Source organism: Labrus bergylta, chromosome 2 (genome assembly GCF_963930695.1).
Source record: "Labrus bergylta chromosome 2, fLabBer1.1, whole genome shotgun sequence".
Taxonomy (NCBI): Eukaryota; Metazoa; Chordata; class Actinopteri; order Labriformes; family Labridae; genus Labrus; species Labrus bergylta.
The window spans coordinates 10,728,791-10,749,238 of NC_089196.1; the positions used below are offsets into that span (position 1 = coordinate 10,728,791).

The following is a 20,448-nucleotide window of genomic DNA, read 5'->3' on the forward strand; positions in this document are numbered from 1 at the left end:
CACATTGCTTTGTTGATAGACTTTCTTTAAATAGCTCTACCCCCTTTTGCTATGTCATGCTCACTTTCTGTACAGTTACTCTCCTTTACTTCATGTACACTCTGCCCTGCTTATCTCAGAAACCTCAATCATCATTGTAATGGTTCATTACAACTTCATCATTATCAAGCACTGAGTAAGCTACTGACACATGTATTGTTTTTATCACAAGCAGGGTGGCTCTATAACGAAACCCTGAGGTTAAAGTGCTCACTGTGTTGCTTTCGCACTTTATCATCACACCTCTTCTGCAGGAAGTAGCCTACATTGAACTGCCTTGTTGCAGAAATGTTCCTTTTAAATTAAACTATGTCTTGTCTTCCTTTTAATTTCAGCATGAGAAGGATAATGTGAGACTGGTGACTGGCTGTAAGCATACTTAAATTTGAGAGGAACAGCAGATTTCACATCTTGTATTATCAGTGAAGAGGTACTTTATTAATCAGTTAACACTACACGAACTCCTTTTTGTTCAGAAGGTAAAACAACAGCTTGGGTGACCCGAGATATGTATAAAACATAAGATTAAACATCATAATTGAGCCATTAAAGTAAGCTAATAGCCCGAAACTTCAGAACAGACATTCTGAATTATCACAGACCAACTTAAATAAATCAGTCACTGGGTAAAAATGATCCCTATCAAATACCACAACTAAACCAATAAGTACCTCAGGATTAATATATCAAAGAAAATCAAACAATCCGAAGCAAAGACTGACGTGTGTAGCATTTGTCTATCTTGTGCTACCTGCCAATCTTTACTTCCTGTTAGCGCGGATGATGCTCTCACTACACTCGTTAATCACCGTTGCAAAGTATGGTAAAATAATTTAATCGTCATATACGTACATTATTTTTAATAATACGTCACATTTAAAGTGTACGGTTGTATTTTCCCGTATGTACTTCTTTCAGACGTAAATACTTTGTTAGTTCGGAAAAATACCTCGGCGGCTTAAGTGTGTAGCGAAGAGTCGCTTTTGAATTTTACCATGTTTCCTGAACGCAGCATAATGAACATTATGTGAAGGGGAGGGGGGGTCGAGCTGGAGGAGCCTTGTTCAGCCATGTTAGTTTTCTCTGCTGTTCACAAACGATGAGACAGAGGAGCCATGGCCTTGTCATTGAGCGGAGACGATGAGGAATATGATTCAGAGTCTGAGCAGGTCAGAGCTCCTACATTTCATTACATAACCTCTGTGTGTTGTTGTGTTTAGTTTGAAGGATCCTAAGTGTTTTTGTGAGCGGAGTACTGTATATATCTGCTTCAGGGTAACGCTGGGCATTTAGCCGCTCTTCTGTTTCCCTGGTCGAGTCAAAAGGTGAAATGTGTCTTTAAAACCTCCTTCAGTACTTAACCACGACAAAGAGACGTATAGTGTTCAGTGCACACTGTTTTATTGACCTGGCTGCTTATAATAAGTGTTGAAACACTGTACAAACACACCGTGTCTTCTCCACATCACACATCTTCTATGTTAGCCACAACTCACCCTTTTTTTTTTTTTTTTTATTTTTTTTAATGTACTGACCATAAATAATCACAAACCACTTCAGTCCAGTAATATCACACATACGTGGTTGTGACGGATATGTCTTTAAACCTTTTAACTTCAGACTTGTAAAAGATATGATATACTCTACGCTACCACATGTCCCCCTCAGAAAATGCTTCTCCTGTGATTAATTTCCTCTCACTTCCTTTACATTTCCTCACTAGCCTGTGCCTAAAATACGGCTTAAAGGCATATTGTTGTTTAGGCTGGGACTGACTTGTGGAAGGGGAGGGGGGGGGGGGGGGGGGGATGGGGAGAGGGAACAATGAAGGGGCTCTACTTGTGTTTCTTGGTTGTCCAGTGGGTCCCACAAACTACTCAGCAGATTGAGTTAAGTCTCACAGCAGTGGAGATTTAAACACTCCAGACAGAGTTTTGATATGTGGCTTTACTGCTTTCTAACAAGGCTTAGGGATATTGCACAAGTCTCCTCTGGACATATGAGAAGTGCTGACATAAGAGCCAACTCCTTGTGCTTACACAATGTTTACACCAACAACACCCACCAACAGCTCATAAGAGAAGGTATTCTGATCTCTTCTGTTGTGCCGCAAGACAGACGCGTTATTTATTACTGGCTGTGAAGAACATTGTGCATGAGTAGCAAATGATAAGCCTCGTGACTTTCTTCTCCCCACTGAAACCCACTCTGAAGCTGAGTCAGAGGACCATGCTGAAAAGAATATAAGACCATGTTTTTTGTTCACAGGCCTCGGCAACCAATCCCAAATTCCTGACATATTACTGCACAGGGTTACAGTAAAGGAGGGTCAGCTGATGTCGGCTGCTCTGATTTGTTCTCGGCCACAGATTTATTTATTTATTTTATCAGAGGGAAAGACGAGGTAGTAGTCTGTCTTTTATTAGTCGTGGTTAAAACTTTGCCGGGACACTTGCATTCAATGTATGATATGATATTTGGACAATTCTGGTGTCAGATAATTCAGGAGCAAAACAAAACAAAAAAAAAGCAGCGCAACAAATAAAAAGGTGATGTTGACAGTCTCAGCCGCCCCTGCAGTTGGAGTAGACCTTCCTTTTTCATGTGTCCCTTGAAGTTTTTACACCAGTTGTATGGCTTTATGGAAAGCTCTCATGGGGTAGAAGCCCGTCTCCACTAAATTATCAGACAGGAAATGCAAAAATAAATTAAATTAAATATTAATCATCTACCACTGCGTTGTTTCTTTGTTCTTGTCATCAGATTCAGTTTCTCTTCTTGGTTTGTGTTATTGTCATTCAGAAAGTATCAGTCTGAATAGTTTGGCACGTCTTATTCTATGTGTGCATATTTATTTGACCTGTTAGACCAGTCTATAGCACCCTGGCATCAGTATACAGACAATCAGTAATATGGGATTAAATAAACGCTTTCTATTAGTAATCGACAATAGAATGAGAATAAAGCGCTCACAGCTTCCCACTTCATCATAACCTCCTCATGTGAGCCTATTTTTATCCACCTCTTGCAGTCTTCTATTCAAACTGTTGCCACCGCCGATGGCAAACGTGTTGCCAAGGTAATCTCTCCTGTAATAACGAGAATCGGCGTAATGCTTTTTGATTTGTCTTGCTCTGCCGTAGCGTTGCGATCCTGCCATAGCAACAGGGAAGTTGCTAAAAATAAATGGGAGAGAATAAAAAGGGAAAATTTTGCAAACATGAATTTGGGATCAGAGATCTCAAAGCTGTGGGTGTGTGCTGAGTCTGTGCCTCACAAAGGCTCATCTTTTGTTGCCTTTAATTTGCTCCTGTGAGTCAGACGGAGAGTATGTGTGAACATGGAGGTAAAATGTTGATTACATACGTCTGTGGGTTTGGTCTGATAACGTCTGACATATAGTTTTAGGTTCTCTTTCCTGTTTTTCGATCATTTATTGAACATGAGAACATTTGCTGCTTCTGGCTTGTCAATAATCAAGTCTCTCTTCAAATATAACACATCTGAGTGACTCTTTTTTTTATCTACAAAACAGACATTTGAAGGTCCCTTCTTTGGCTTTTATATCATCTTTTAGCAGTGTCAACTTGGACAAAGGTGTCGGAAAATTAGAGAATGTTATCAATAGATCAACAGATAATAAAGTGTACTGTTTTTTAAGAGCACTAAAAAATAATGTTTTTTTTAAATACCAATCCATTATTTGATTAAACTGTTACTCATCTGTTACAATAATACTTGGTGCAGATATCTAAACCATTATTTTTGTATTAAACTGTTTCACTGACTGAACAAGATGATGATGACCTGGGTAAAAAAACAACAACAACATTAAAAACATGTTTTGTCTTGAGTTGCTTTTTTTGTGAGCCTATCACTGAAAGCCTCCGATGCAACAGCGATAGTTAGAAATAATTACAACTTGACCTTTTAGATTGTCTTGTTGGAACAGCATACTATGACTAGTAAGTTGACAAATGAATCATCAGTTTATTGTGTTTTTGCAACATGTCGGGCATGACTTTGATATCTGTCCTGATGCAGCTCAATACACAAAAGATGACAAAAGAAAAACAGAAAAATGCACCGGCTGTTTAGCTGACAGGTTTGAGGTTTACAGGTATAAACTTGTCCACCTGTCTCTTTATAGAATAGAATAGAATTACTTTATTGATCCCAAACTTGGAAATTGTGGTGTTACAGCATCACGTTATCAGAGCAAATAAAACAATATAAGAATAGATACATAGTAAATAAACACTTAAAATATAAAAGAATAAGAAGAGACTTATACATTAAGGATTTAACTTAACATTCTTACTGGTAAAAAAAAAAAGAAACATTAAATACAACATTTATTCAGGCTTGTCAGATGAATGTAAAAATACTTGCTGGAGGTAAGAGATGTAAGTTTGCAAAAACAGTGATGACAGTTGTAAATATGTAATAACAATATAAGGGGTTCTCCAGAGCTGTGCAAATTCGTGGCTGTGCAATCAAAGATATATATGTTAAAGTGCAATCAAAGATATATATGTTAAAGTGCAATCAAAGATATATATGTTGAAGTGCAATCAAAGATATATATGTTAAAGTGCAATCAAAGATATATATGTTAAAGTGCAATCAAAGATATATATGTTAAAGTGCAGGAGTGTAGCTACGTTATCAGTTGAAACTATTCACTATAATGATGAGCAGTCAGGCAATGTTGTTAACTTAAATGTAAGGACAGTGTGTCAATTTTACAAGTAGCATGAGCAGAACAGATTACAGTATGGAGAGACAGATATTATCATGATGATGACAGTTCTCTGCTCGCAAGAGGTGAGCTGTTGTAAAGGGTTATGGCCTTTGGTAGGAAAGATTTCCTGTATCTGTCCGGCTTGTGACAGTAGAGCTGGATCAGTCTGTTGGAGAAGCTGCTCTGCTGTTTGTCCAGTAGGTGGTGCAGAGGGTGCTCAGGATTATCCATAATGGATAACAGTTTGTTTAAGAGTCCTCCTCTCTGTCACCACTACAATGGTTTATGTTCTGTCTGTTGTCTTCCAGCAGCGGGCAGCCAACCGGCCAAAGCCCCCAAAGATGGGGACAACGTCAGCGGTTAAGCTGCCATCCAACCGGAGCTCCTCAGGAGCGAGACGCAGGAGGACACGCTGCAGAAAGTGTGAGGCGTGTCTCCGGACCGAGTGTGGCGAGTGTCACTTCTGCAAAGACATGAAAAAGTTTGGAGGCCCGGGACGCATGAAGCAGTCGTGCATTATGAGGCAATGCATCGCGGTGAGTTAGTTGTTATATTCCATTCACCCTCCTGTTTAAATAAGAAGAGGTTTTCTACAAAGACAAAGACACCACTGTGATGTCAGCGCCTTACCTGAGAAGTCAACACGATGTGTTTTTTCTTCCCCATCCACGCAGCCTGTTCTGCCCCACACGGCGGTGTGCGTCGTGTGTAAAGAGGCGGGGAAAGAGGACACACTGGAGGAAGAGGAGGACAAGTTCAACTTCATGCTGATGGAGTGCTCCATCTGCAACGAGATCGTCCATCCAAATTGTCTCAAGGTAAAGAGACACTGGGAACAGTTTTAACACCCCAAACTCAGTCGACTCATTCATACCTTGACTCATTCCTGTTAAAGTTAAGTTGCCAGGAATCCCAGGACATCCAATCATACTGTGAGTGAGTCAGACACTTGGACTGTACTCACTGAAGCTAGTTAACGTTAGAATTGGTGTTTTTTTATTTAACACTGAGCACACTCGTGGTTCTCGAGGTTCAGGAGGTTTTATGGCTCATGTGTGACATCATCATGTTTCGAGGATTTGACTCCCACCACATGCTGCAGAGTGCAAACCATTACAGGGATTAAATGATTAATGAATACACTTATTGCCAAACAAGTATGTGAGGCAGTAGAGCTGAAAGAAATACTAAAACAAAATGTAAAGCAGCACACACCCTGTTTTTAGATGCAAAAACACAACAGATGGTTGCTACAACATGCTCGATCAAACTGGTTTCTCGGACAAGCACTGTCTAGTGGTTTTGCATGCAACAACAAAATGTTTTATATTCATGCCACCCCCAAAATACAACAATTTGGACATTACAATTACTTGGAAGTGCAGATTTATGCTACTCAAGTACAGGTCGTTAGCTCTACTTTCTTTCATTACTTTGTGCGGGAAGCAAGAGTGTGGATGTTGACTCTGACTGAGGTTAAACTCTGCTGACCTGCACAGCTGAAACACATCAACACAGTCACTTTCACTTCCCTTGTCTAGTTTGTATTCAACAAACGGAACAGTGGAGCTTCTCGTTGGCGTCTGGCTCATTTTCTTATTGTTCATCAGGTGAGCGACGCCTCAGGAGTGGTGAACGACGAGCTCCCAAACTGCTGGGAATGTCCTAAGTGCAACCACGCTGGGAAGAGTGGAAAAGTGAGTACAAATATGTGTGAGTCAGAAGATTCAGATTATGTAATAGCTTACTAAGTGTGTGTTGGAAATATTCTTGGCCTAGAAAACAACAACCACCAAAAGATTCCTGAGATTTCCAGAGTATTGGTATCACTCATAACTGTAGTTATCCTAATTCAGTACCGGTAATTGTATTTATTGTATGTTGATTAGTTTTCCACTTCTGATTTAAACTCGTCTAGTCTGTGAAAGTCTCTCACAAGTGGCTGTGTGTCACAGAAGCAGGAAACCACTCACATACTTTTTTGGTCACAGTGTTGATGTTTATTAAACCTCAGGTACTTTTGGATTGCAGTTGGTTTCACTCGTCACCATAAGCTTAAGGTATAAAGTTGTCTCGCAATTTTTTTGTCCCCTCTGGCATTGAAGCAAAAAAGGGGTCCGGGGTTCAAGTACGCCTCCAACCTCCCCGGCTCTCTGCTGAGGGAACAGAAGCCTGTGAAGGAGGAGGGGGACGTCTCTGCTGCAGCCAAGAGGAGACCAGACAGAGAGGAGACGCCCAGGTTCAGACCAGAGGAGTCTCTCCATCGACAGCCGCCTCTGCTGTCCCCCTGCAACCTGCTGCGGCCCAGGCCGGAGGACAAACTGAGGAAGAAGAGGAAGCTGTTTGACGACGATGATGAGGAAGATCTGGGTGTGAGGAAGAAGGTTTGTTAAATTTACAGTGACATTTTAGAACAAAGTATTTGGTTTGGCACGAGCAGGATCACTCCCACAGTAATGTAAATAATATTCATGTTTGTTCTTACAGGAAAGACCAGATGAGCCTTATTTTTCCAAATTCCTGCACCAAATCAAGAAAGAAGAGGATGATGAAGAGGCATATGAGGAGAATGAAAGAGGAAGGGGGTCTCACTTCAGGAGTAGTGTAGAGAGGAGAGCACGTTTTGGAGAGCCTGGAGAAGAAGGGGATGAAAAAGATTTAAGGAATGAATTCTTGAATCCTTGCATTAAAACACCTGTCGGAGACAGCGACCAGTCTCTCTGCAGCTCTCCTCAGGCCGGCCCCAGCAGCGAGGGTGGGAGCGAGACCCAGGAAAAAGGCCCACGTCCAAAAGCCCGCCGTAAGCGGCGTTTACCTAACAGAGAGCTGAGCCGAGAGCTGAGCAAAGCACTGAACCAGGAGATCCAGAAGACAGAGGACTGCCTGGCCAACGAGAACCGCCAACCCCTCAAGGTGGAGCCGGAGTCTGAAAACGAGGAACCCAAGAGGTTGTTTCGCAACGGCAGCGACCTTGGGGATCAGAGGTCCCACCTCAAGACCAAAGAGATGAATGGCACGCCCTGGGAGCTTCGCCACTTCTACCCGAGTCAGATCACTCCGCTGGGCTTCAACAGAAGCACCCCAACCAACCGGCCGGCACCCCCACACTCCCCGCCGAAATGTGTTCAAATGGAGCGGCACGTTATCAGGCCCCCTCCAATCAGCCCGCCACCCGACAGACTGCCACTAAAAGATGGAAAAACACATGTCATACAGCGTGAGGTGTGGATGAAGATCTTTGGCCACCTGACACACCAGGAGCTGTGTGTCTGCATGAGAGTTTGCAAGACTTGGAATAGATGGTAAACAAACTTAAATCAGCATCAGGCTATTCAATAGGAAAAAAAAGTATTGCTCAGGATTTATTGTTTTATTTTTTGTATGGACTGCTCTGCTTCATAGTGTAACACAAAGACCAAACATGCAACACAAATCTCTCTCTCTGATGTCTAGGTGTTGTGATAAGAGACTTTGGATGAAGATCGATCTGAACCGCTGCACATCCATCACACCACTCATGCTAAGTGGGATTATACGCCGACAGCCGGGTTCCTTGGACCTCAGTTGGACAAACATTTCCAAGAAGCAATTAAGCTGGCTTATTAATAGATTACCAGGTGACTATGAGTGATCCCAGATCAGTTGTCAACTGTTGTTCGATGCCATTTGTTCTGCATCAGTATTTTAAAGTTCTGCTGTGATTTTCAGGTCTGCGAGTGTTAAAGTTATCTGGCTGTTCTTGGGCTGCTGTATCTGCGCTCTGCACCTCCAGCTGTCCCCTGCTGCGCACCTTGGATGTGCAGTGGGTGGAGGGACTCAAAGATGCACAGATGAGAGACCTCCTCTCCCCCCCCACAGACAACAGACCCGGTAACTCAAAGCACAAACGCTTCCTTAGGCGTGGTCTTGATTCCTGACTTCTGTGTTAAAATATATCAGGGCACTGTGACAGAAGATTTGAATGAATTGATCACTGACGCTCCTGATGTGAACGTTCGACAGGTCAGCTAGATAACCGCTGCAAGTTGAGGAACGTGGAGGACCTGCGGCTGGCGGGGCTGGACATCACTGACACATCTCTACGCCTCATCTGTCGGCAGATGCCTTTTCTGTCAAGTCTGGACCTGAGCTACTGCAACCACATCAACGACCAGTCAGTTAACCTGCTGACCGCAGCCGGGACCACAACTAGAGACTCGCTCACAGACATCAACTTGTCAGGTGAGGACAAGGAACCACAGCTCTGTTTGCTTAGAAATCCTCAGCAATCCATGTAGCCTGCAACAGATGATAGTTCGAAACAAAGGGGGTAGAGGAAACTCCAAAAAAACACAACAAAAACATCAGAATCAAGAGTAAAGTAGGCTTGATAAAAAGACAGGTAACGATGTTGTAACTGTGTCCTCGAATCAAAAAGTTTGAAACTCAAACTGAACCTCACTAAAATGTTAAAAAACATGTTTTAACTAAAAAGCTCTTTCTTAGACATTTTGCTGTCAAGGTAGAGAAATGCAGTTTCATAAATTACATCAGGATCCTTAAAACATGGCAGATATTTAACTAAGTACTTATTAAATTAATCTGTGATTCTGGGTTATTGCCCCTGTGAGGCTGTACTTAAATTGATGACACAGGTCAATAATCTGAGGCATGTAGGCCAAATCTTTTCATCCCTGGCACTCTGATTTTGGATCAATTTAAGCAGTTTTTCACTAACGTGCCGTCAATTTTTGTATCTTCAGAGTGTTTCTGTTTTAAAAGCAGACAAAATGAATTGAGTATTTTTGCGTTATGAGTCGCAGACGAGATGTATCACAGCTGAATCACAGAATAATTTGAATGTTGCACTTTATTGATCCAGGAAAATGTTGTTATGCACTCATGTATCTGCAGAAACGGTTTGAGCATAATAAGATTAAAAATAAATAATTAAATAAAAAAGATGAGTTTCTATTCCCTATAAGATCTCTTGAAACTAAACAAGTTGCCTACTCGGTCTGATTTAAATTGAAGAGCCCTTGAGCGACAAAATCCTGTCAGTTAGTTTTTTTTGGTTGTTTTTTTTTTTTAGATGAAGACTGGAGGAAGGAGAAAATGAAACGCCAATGTACACAAATACACTTTTTTTAAAATGAAGTTTGTGACTGGTTCTTGTTTTCCCTCTCCCTTCAGTGTGTAACAGGGTCACGGACCATTCCCTAAACTTTTTTAAGCGCTGTGGGAGCATCTGTCAGATCGACCTCCGCTTCTGTAAGCAGGTGTCAAAGACGGCCTGCGAGAGGTTCATCGCAGAGATGTCTGTCAGCGTGCCGTTCAGACTGAAAGAGGAAAAACTGCTAGAGAAGTCAAGCTAGTTGCTGACGGGACAAAACTGATTCTTTTTGCACTTAATGGAACAATTTCTTTTTTTAAATTTGACTGGCCCTGTGAAGCCTCTGAGTCGATGTCACAGTAAACGGACTAAAGGGAGAGGCAGATCGCTGGATGGAGATCTCAGAAGGATTCTGTTTGAACATTCTCTGAAAAGAAAAGGCATGCGTTTACTTGCATTGATATCTTACTTTTTGTAAATGACTTTCTGGTTGTTTAATTTTATTCTTTAAATATTTGAAAGCAGTATTTTTATAAAGCATCATTTCATGAGTTTACAGTGTCTCAGGAGCGACATATGCCACACTGCATGAGAACTGAAAATAGCCCCCTTTCTTAGCTCGCCTTCATACGTGTGCCAAAATTACACATTGATATAACCCGACTAAAATGTACAGACATAAACATCTGATAAAAACACTTCCTGAATATTTAAAATGTATAAGAATGATGAAACAGAGTAAACAAAATGTCCTGATACACCCTCATGTTTTCACTTTAATACTTAAATAGATCATTGTTGTGTTTGATGGGGGCTTCTCCAACATTTCAACATTAATTTATTGACTTTCTTTTTGTAACAGTTTGTATTTATTCACTTATTCAGTAACTTGACATAAATGTCTCACAGCTGGGTCAAATAATGCAACAAATAATTTATCTCTTATGGTCCCAGTTGTTGAGGTTTCTCTACCAGTGCCAGAGAGTTGACAGTGGAAAGACAAGGTGTTACTGACAGCTGACCAAACATTGACTGTCTATGATAAAAGTCATGAAGCCACCAAGTGACAGACTTATGCAATAAAAAAAAACTGCGTTGCATATCTTGAGTCCTAACTCCATACAGTAGGTGTTGTGTGTATTGTGGGGTGTGTTGTGCTGTAATCTATCACCTCAGGTGAATGTGATAATGTTTATATTTGTAAATGCAAAAAAAGTATGTGCAAATATGCATTAAAAGAATTTCATTTGTACCATCACTGTTTCATGCTTTATTGCCAGTCTGATAGAAAAAGGAAGCATTGGTTTTGTAAATGAGGGTGAATTTGAATCCCGTCTTCAGTGATGGGGGAATCAGTCAGAGAGTTCATGGTCCTCAGAAGATGATCTACTGATTTTCCTCTCTAGTGCTAATGTGAGTTTTTGGTTTTGATTTAACAGATGGGAGCAGTTGGGGCTGTCTTAGCTCAGTATGTAGAGCAGGGCCCGATATACAGAAACGAGAGTGCTGGTTGCACTGGTTGCAGGTTTGACTTCCCAGTTTGCCACTTTGTGGTGCATGTCATCCCCCACACACACTTTGTTATATTTCCTGTCTTGTCTTCAGCTCTCCTGTCCAAATAAAGGCAGATAGATTGTTGGATAAGAACTGTATCATTAGGTGAATTTGTAACATAGAATCATAATCAATGTAACACTTCCACTACTTCAAAATACACTGATTTACTCTCTGCTTCTGATGTACGACTTCTCCCACCATCCTAAATGGACTTAGTGTTTAAGATGAGATCAACCTTTATTCATCCCACAACTGAGAAATGTAGTGTTACAGCAGCAAAGAACAAGGATAGCCCAAAAAGAGCACAAGTGCCAGTGAATCCAATAAATGATAAAAACAGTTGATAACTTGATGCTCGTTATAACATTACATCTAAGTAAGTATATTGAAGCTGTAATGTGGAAAATCCATACTTAGGCTGCAGCTGCAGCTTGAGTCCGTTCTATAGTCTGGAATTTATTTTTAAAAGCCAACAATTTAATGCCACCTAATTTTTTTTTCTTTTACATTTTTTTCAATTACCAGTAGTGATCAAAAACCCAGTGTGAAATGAAAATAGAGATGTATAAGTACTTATATTAGACATTATACCATCAAATGTTTTCTGTTGTCATGATTTACATTTTTGTTTTTTGCCATATCACTTCTCTATTACTAATTTCCATTCTGTCAGATATGTAAGTCATGTGCTGATAAAGTGATGGAAAGATCCTTTTTTACTCAAATCATTCAATACCAAAGGTAAAACAGTGACAGCGCTTATGATTCATGAGTGTACAAAAACAGACTTTCATTAAAATCTTTAATTACCAAAATAAAAAGTTTAACATTCCCAAATACAAAGAACAAACCTTGCACACATTAACACCCTCTAAAGGAAAAGTGCCACTTCTCCACTCCTGTTCAAATAGGTGGGGGACTTTAATCTGTAATAGCAGCAATGTTGACTTTGTGTGGTGCATCAAAGAGCTGAACACTTCTGAATGAGTAGGATCAGTAGAGAAGAAAACCAGGAAATGGGAATTTGAAAGGTGGGAGAGATAGAGATATTATAACCAGTGTCATAAAGGTGGGTGTTATGCTCTGGCTTTAGAGGGGACAAAACGTTCAATCAGATCAATGAAGATTAAACATGTTTCAATTCACTTGACAGAGAAAGTTAACTCATTAATTATAAACTAACCCAAGGCCAGGGACAGTTTCATTATTTCATATTACACCATTCAAATCAAATGGAAAAAATATAGATATATACATCTCATATGGATCAATATATGCAAATGTACATTAGCAAGTCATTATTTCTATATACTTTCTATACCACAGGTGTCAGTAAACTTGTAGCTATAGCTTCGAATAGTTAATTCAATACATTACTCCTACATGAGAGAAATTTACTCAAACGCATTAAGACACTTCATTCCAGCCCCAACAATATACAACTACACTAACAAGAACATTCAGAGTTTCACATCCACAGTTGAGCTGAAGTCAGGGAAGATGGTCGGATGAGTTAGCACCGGTTTTTCGTCTCCACTTAAGACAGAGGTGACAGCGGAAGTTAGCTATTGCCGTAATGACAGACTTTCTATGACCCTTTAGATTTTTTTTTTAAATGCATTACAATAAGAGCTTTAATAGCAAAACAAAGAAGAAAGTGAAAATAATAAAACTGACCAACTTAATTTTATATCACCAATGTCAAGCTCAGTTATTTCTGATTAGCCTTTTTTTTTTTCCTGACCTCAACAGAGTCAGTGTCCTCCCAAACTGGAGCAATCAAGCTGCAGTCTGGACGAGTAAACAACACCTTGTACAAATGCTACCTCAGCTGTCATTACTGGTCATAGTTTGCAGTTGGTTGTGAGAAGTGGTGCATTAAACACACGGTGTGAACAAAGTGCATTCTGTTAAAACGTGCTGGAGAATTGACGTACACACACCGGACCACACAGTCGAGGGGAAATAAATGGGTGAGAATAATAAGGGCATGATCCATCTTTTGGCACCGAGTTCACTATCACCCCCCTCTCCCGTGGCGAGGTCCAGTGTGTGTCAGTCCACTGTGCTATTAAGATATGTAGTCACTTGCAGCAGTTGTAAAGCGAGGGGCTCTTAAGAGTCCATAGCAGAGCCGAGTGTCAGCTACAGTGAATGGTTACATCTGAGGGTGAATAGTTGTGTCAAACAAGACTGCATGTGGCTGAGTGCCACACATTCTTTGCTTTAAAAAAAACATTAAGAAAAGCAAAACAGACACTTCGGAATAAACACAGTGAGAGATATGTTTACGTAAGGAATGACTCAGAGGAGGGTTCATAGCACGCTCTGCCCACTGGTGAAACTCAGGAGTCAAATTCCTAAGAAAAAAAATCATTACATATCAATGTGCAAATAATGTGAGAATTGAGGAAATACAAACATTGAACATCCACAAAGTAAGTCTTTAATGGATTCAAAGGTGATGAGCTGCATGGTTGATTGAAGTCTCAGTCCAATCAGAAGTGTTGCATTGGTGGATTAAGACTTAAAAACATGCACTGCCCTCACGACGTACTGCCGGCAGATCGGACACTCGTTCATTCGCTTGCCGCATTTAGTGCATGTGACCATGTGACCGCATTCCAGGAGAACGCAGTCGATCGTGGCGTCCATGCAGATCCTGCACAGGTTGTCGTCATTGATCATCAGAGGGCCCTTCTCCCCATCTGCAAGGTGAAGACGGACAGAGAGACGGAGTGTGGTGACTGGAACTGTTAAGAAAGCTGCTTTTTCTTTTAAAGCTGTGAAACTTCAAGCAGTGAGGAGGGATACGAGGGTCATAAAAATACAGAGCATCTTAATGAGACACCTCGTCTTATCAGGTGCGCCTTATGTCAGTCAGGTCATGCTCACAATCTCTTCAAAAAATGTCATTGCCACAATGGCTGTGTCAAGATGTTTCCATGGCAACCACAGAGTCTTTATCACAGGAGGCATGCTGGTAAGTGAGTGAATATACACATGTGACACACTGCAGGTCTCGGTATAATAAGCTTCACACGATTAACACATGAATAGACGACAGAGGAAGATTGATGTCAAGGTGGAGCAGTGTTTCTGGAGCATGAAAAAATGAAAAAAACTGAGAATGGGAAAAATTCTGCTCTTCAGTTTGAAACATGAACATCAATGAAACCAATTAGACTAGATGACACATGAGAATGGGTCGACTGTAAATACTGATGTGACACACGATTGCACGATGGAGAAGCGAGCCACAGATGGTGTATGTGACCACGGCAACAGCGACGGGCAATCTACAAGCCTTACCTCTGATGGCACCGTTGCAGATGGGAGGGGAGGGAGGGAAGGCCACCACTTTAATGTGGGGGGGGGGGGGAGTAAAGCAAGCAAGAGACATTTCAGCATGGTTCTCTGAACTCTGCTTGGGAGAAGTGCAGCAAATTGAATGGCACTATTATTAGCTACATTCTGATACTGTCAGAAGAAACAGCTTTCTATGGGTTCAAAACAGGATGTGGTATTGAATACTGACATCTGAGTGACAGCTTACCTGTGGTTACAGTACTGCTCACATTTTCCACTGCAAGAAACAAGATTTTAGAGTTCAATGATTACAGAAACCTTTATTACAAAAAAATCCAATTTTCTGTGTTAAGACCATATTTTTGAGTTCATCTTCAAAATGTAAAGATGACTAATATTAGGTCAGAGTGACAAAGTTTATACCCACTTGATTTCCTGTTCTCCTCCGTCTCTCTGTACAATCTGCTGACGCGCTCCACCAGCTCCCACTTCTCACAGCACCCTGAATAGTTGACAAAGTTCCTGGCCAGGATCTCCTTCAGCTGCCTGACCGACAAATCTTCGATGTCCCTCAAGCTGGAGAGGTCTGAGAGAGACGCTCTGGCCCGGTATCGCGTCTGAGGACTGACCTGAAAGAGCAGAAATCAAAACATGAGTAATAGAAAAAAAAAAAGCATAAAGAAGCACCCAAATAACAAACCTCACCACATCAGAGTTGAGTTATATCTAATAAATAAGCATGCACACTACATTACATGCAGTAAAAATTACATTAGAATCCCAGAATCCTCTGTGTTGCGTTTTATTATACAATTGCATCAGCACTTGATACTTTTTGTAACTGAATGTCAAATTAAAAAGGGGTTTATTTCTGCTTATTTTGTCTTAAGTTCAGGTTTGTAGCATACTGCATTGTGCAAAACAATGCATTTTTTTCAGCAGGGCGGGAAGCCACTTCAGAGAGCTTACTTAGCAAAAAATGTCCCAGTGCCGAGTAGAGTATCTGGCCAACAAATTATGTTTCATTGTCTTTAGTTTTATACCCAACACAGAAAACGTATGCATTAGCATCTCATTTCCAACACATGTATTGCTTTCCTTGCGCTATTCTAAATGGATTTGCAACACAAATACATATAGCTTTGCCATAAAATGTTTCTATGTCTACTCCAGTATCAGCATTCAGAACAGAACTAAAAAGCATTCATTAAATCCTTCATATACAACTGATTTCACTGATCACCTCAGGAGTGTGATCATTGGGGTCCAAGTTGAGAAGAGACACAGACGTTGCATCACCATCCTGCAACACAACAGCAGCAACAACAACAAACATTAGTTTGCACCTCACGCAGGGAACATTGCCAGGTAATTGAGGATAAGGATTAGACACTCCTCATCCAGCCGATTGACGCCGCGGGAACAACAATGTCTCATACATTACAGTCAAAGAAAGGCTTACTGCTCCTAAAGCAGGCCAAGTACAAGTATTTATAGTGGGTCCTTGCTGCTTGGAGCTGAGGTCCTATTTCAGTGCCAGTTGTGGCACTTCTTATGATCTCTTTCTGCCTCTCTGCTTTCTTAAATCCCGATCAGTTTCCCTTCTGTTGGCTTATACATTTTTGCAAATCCAGGATGAAATGTTTCTGTGTGTTTTTGGTGACATGACAAGTGGCTCCCACAGACTCATTTAAGGACGCACAACAAAAGTCTGCCAGAAGTGTACTAAGTCCTACACAAATAACCTGAAGACACACGTTTTGACTGCTCAGAAATTTAGGCTTGTTGTCTGAAGGCCAGTATTTAAATATTCAAATCTTCACATATGAGGAAACGATCATTCCTGCAGAATAAGCTGCAAGAACAACCAAAGAGGATAATGCAATAGCTAGTCAAACATCAGAGTCTTGTGTTGCTCTACAAATAAGAATCATCTGGCTTAAGTGGAGCATTATTAAAAATCATAAATCATTATAAGTGTGTCCTGACCTGGTTGGTATCTGAACTGTCACTCCTGCTGAGCCGCTCCTCCTGAGAAACGACAAAAGCTGACAGCTCAGAGGCAGACTGTGTGGTGGAGGATGTTTGTGTATACAGGGAATGAGAGTGGAGGCTGCTCATGTCGGGGTCCTCCTCTTCCTCGATTCCTCGGTGACGGAGCACCAAGTCCACCAGGTCCTCTTTTTCCCTGCATGTGTCCGTGGGAATGTTGTGGAGCAGCAGGTACTGACGCAGGTCCCTGACTCGTAGGCGCATGAGCCGCGGCCGCTGGAAGGCTGTTGCCTTTAACAAATGACATGTTGCACAAATGCGCAGATTCTCCTGAAGCACGGCGCACAGAGAGCAGTAGCTCTTCTTGCAGTCACAGCAAATGTACTGTAGAAACAGAGTAAAAGGAAAAAGATGAGGAAAATAAGGAAATTTGGTATCGATCTTCTACCATCTGCCGCTGCCAGAATGTCCTCTTTAAAAGAATGCTGCATTTAACAATATGGCTTAATGTCATTATTTTGAACTGAAACACTGTATTATCATATTCAACACATTACCAGATAGCATTTCCAAGTTAGGAGATGTTTTGTGCATTTTCCCTCACATCTGCTCTACCTCTCCAGGCACAGAGATGGAGGCAGCACATGTCTTTAATTGATAAACATCAAACAGTAATGAATGCAAGAGGTGGGATTCGACTGGCACAGAGAGCTAGTAAAGTGCAAGGCTCAAACAGAATGAGAACTGCATGAACACTCAGTGAAGGTGACATTAGAGAACCATGTCCATGTTGTCCATCTGTCTCTTCAATCAGCCAGAACAAATTATTTTCTAGAGAAATTAGTAGCCTGCAGGTGTAAATTCAATTAATTCCCCTTCCACACCAAAAATACAAGCTACAATTTCAGATTTTTAGAAAACATGGCTCAGTTATTCTCTGCTCTATAAAAGTGTGTCACTATTTCAGCTTTTACTTTATAAATACTTTGTACATTATCTTGAAGATTGAAGAATATTTCAAAGATTAGGGCTTCATACTTAGAGACTGACTGAATCAATTTCACTTTTAACTTTAGATTCATATGCCTGGCAGCAACAAAAACATGCACATTATCTTCATGCCAAAAGTAAGATGACTCGGTTTTTAACAGCCAACGACAGCAAGTGATTAACACTTCTGGCTGAAAAATTCATATCATGTCCCCCTCGACTTCTGCATGAGCACCTCCTCCCTCTCATTAAGTCAGTATAGCAATTAACATGAAGTGCCATCATGACAAACATCTAAATACACACCTTCCTCCTGAAGACGGAGAACGCCTGACCACAGGTCTTACATACAAGACCAGGAGTCCCTGAGCTGGTGGGCGGGTATGTAGAGTATCCTGCACTGGGGGCAAATCTGAAGGGTCCCGCACTGGCCCCAAACCCTGGCTGCTGGCCTCGGACAGCCCCAGTACCCATGACTTCATTCAGCAAACCACAGCATGAAGCCCACATAGACGAGGCCCCTGCCTGAATGTCACAAAGCACCTTCACTTCAGTATGTGCTATCTTCACATTAAACTGGTAAGTACTGAGGGTACACAAATATACATGCATAAAAAAAACTTTAAATATTTAAACAAATAAAATAAGTATACAGATATAAATATATAACACACATATATATACACACACACACATATAGAAATATATATGCGCGCACACACACACATACACACACACAAAATAACATATTGGATTTAGTAATTTCTAGTTTTGAATATTTCCAATAATTAATGAAAATTAATTTTTGACGCTTTTGCAAAATTGTAAATACAGCTTTTCATGCTCTGTGAAGTGAAACTGAAAATAAATAAGTTATATTAAACAGAATGGATGCGTCTCCAACAGCATTATGTTAACAATAGAGAGATTAGTTAAAGTAACTTAAGATCAAACCTCGCAGGTGAACCAGTGATAATAAAACTACAACAAAAGCAAGCCAATAAACTGACAACACATTTTCTAATTATACTCAGATGAAAGCAGAAAACACGACTCCACAAATATTCATGACCCTCATCATTATTATGTTTTACCTTCATTACTGTCGTGTCGTTGTTTACAGTCAGCTGACAGCTAGCACAGGCGAGGTAACTACCGTCCTCTCCCAGCGACACGAAGCTTTCATTTAATTAGCTTTCGTTAGCTAGCAGCTGGTAGCGATAGTCTGAGCAGAGCGAAAGATGGAGAAGAAATGTAAAGAAACCCGTACCTTCATTGCAGCTCCGGCGTGTCTATTACGAAATGACAGATCGACCGTGTTATCATTGCAAAATGGAGCGTCTCTTGTTTTTAACTGAACTGTCAATCTGCGTCTTTCTGTGTTGTGGGCACAGATACTGCTGCTCCAGTCTACTTCTTCTTCTTCTTCTTCTTCGTCATGATACTGCACTAGACTACAATGTTGTACATTATAACACCGCCCCCACAGGTCAGACATAGAACCGAGGATACCATAATTATCTATTTATATGTAGCCTAGTATTTAGCATAACATCTCAAATACCCAACATTAATCCATCAGGAGCACAGCACTAAGCAACATTTAACACAGTTACAGTGAAAAACTCCTAAGAACTAAAAACAAAGATGCAGAAACCTTGTTATGTGCTGTGGTGCACAGCTGAGGTGTAACATAGGACATCTTTGAATTGGCTATTCAATTTAGACTTCACATTTGAGGAAGAGGATGACCCGCCTGATTTAAGACATGAAGGGGTGCTTCATTGACAGGAGCATGTACCCCACCAGATTTTCAGAATCTGTGAATCTCTACCTAGCTTATATTCATTTTATTTTCTAGCTATCATTTTCTATAAAGCATTTTCATCTACACATGTAGCCTACCAAACAAAACGTATCTTATTTCGGGTGAGATAATATTTTGTCGTAAAGACGTGTTATTTGGGAACGTGACTTGAAAACATCTGACAGTCCTGCTTTCAAAACATTGTTCATATAGCCTAAATGTCATTAGCATTAAAATATGGCTTAACAATGAGTACACATTTATATTATGCTGAATGGGTCATAACAAAATAATAAGTGTACTATTAATCTATACTCTATTATGATAATGTATGCATACATGTCTTTATGACTTGAGGGGATTTCCCCACACAGCCAAATACATTATTATTTTAATAAAATATAGCCCAATATTTTGTTGTGAAAATTATCAGCACATTATAATAATAATAACTTTATTTATATAGCACCTTTTAAAAACACAGGTATACAAAGTGCTTTGACAAACAGCAAAAACAAGAACAAAGCAAACTAAACCAAACACAGAAGAACGTAAACAACAGCAAGAACATAACAATGCAAAATACTAAAAATAATTAAATACAATTCAACAGAACAGAACCCCTATTGCACGGTACAGTTGAGGACGATATATGTCTCTATAGGATGACTGTAGATATATGTGTCTATAGGATGACTGTAGATATATGTCTCTATAGGATGACTGTAGATATATGTCTCTATAGGATGACTGTAGATATATGTCTCTATAGGATGACTGTAGATATATGTCTCTATAGGATGACTGTAGATATATGTCTCTATAGGATGACTCAAGAACTAAAACAAATAGGCCTATATATTTTTTATCTCAAAATTGTATTGAGTAGGCTACTGTAACAATGCAAACACTTAACAT

At 40.4% G+C, this 20,448-nt stretch overlaps 2 protein-coding genes across 6 annotated transcripts; one reads left to right on the forward strand and one right to left on the reverse strand.

The window, feature by feature from the left end:
• Window positions 1–1,073: 1,073 nt before the first annotated feature.
• kdm2ba (lysine (K)-specific demethylase 2Ba) lies at window positions 1,074–11,133 on the forward strand. 3 transcript variants are annotated; one of them, XM_020633011.3, is made up of 10 exons: window positions 1,074–1,208; window positions 5,092–5,319; window positions 5,458–5,601; window positions 6,394–6,480; window positions 6,880–7,167; window positions 7,271–8,085; window positions 8,237–8,400; window positions 8,492–8,653; window positions 8,786–9,004; window positions 9,956–11,133. In XM_020633011.3, the coding sequence occupies exons 1-10, from the start codon at window positions 1,155–1,157 to the stop codon at window positions 10,135–10,137; spliced, it is 2,343 nt and encodes a 780-aa protein (XP_020488667.1). In that variant the 5' UTR covers window positions 1,074–1,154; the 3' UTR covers window positions 10,138–11,133. The 3 variants fall into 3 exon arrangements, with proteins under 3 accessions (XP_020488667.1, XP_020488670.1, XP_020488668.1); XM_020633014.2 differs by having other exon boundaries at window positions 6,889–7,167; XM_020633012.3 differs by having other exon boundaries at window positions 1,077–1,208; window positions 5,095–5,319.
• A 1,084-nt stretch (window positions 11,134–12,217) lies between these two features.
• rnf34a (ring finger protein 34a) lies at window positions 12,218–19,155 on the reverse strand. Of its 3 annotated transcripts, XM_020633040.3 has the most exons (8): window positions 18,994–19,155; window positions 18,030–18,248; window positions 16,731–17,117; window positions 15,985–16,044; window positions 15,169–15,370; window positions 14,989–15,018; window positions 14,745–14,792; window positions 12,218–14,140 (listed from the first exon to the last, which is right to left on the reverse strand). In XM_020633040.3, the coding sequence occupies exons 1-8, from the start codon at window positions 18,997–18,999 to the stop codon at window positions 13,953–13,955; spliced, it is 1,140 nt and encodes a 379-aa protein (XP_020488696.2). In that variant the 5' UTR covers window positions 19,000–19,155; the 3' UTR covers window positions 12,218–13,952. The 3 variants fall into 3 exon arrangements, with proteins under 3 accessions (XP_020488696.2, XP_020488698.2, XP_020488697.2); XM_020633042.3 differs by lacking the exon at window positions 18,030–18,248; XM_020633041.3 differs by lacking the exon at window positions 14,745–14,792.
• Between the last annotated feature and the right edge of the window lie 1,293 nt (window positions 19,156–20,448).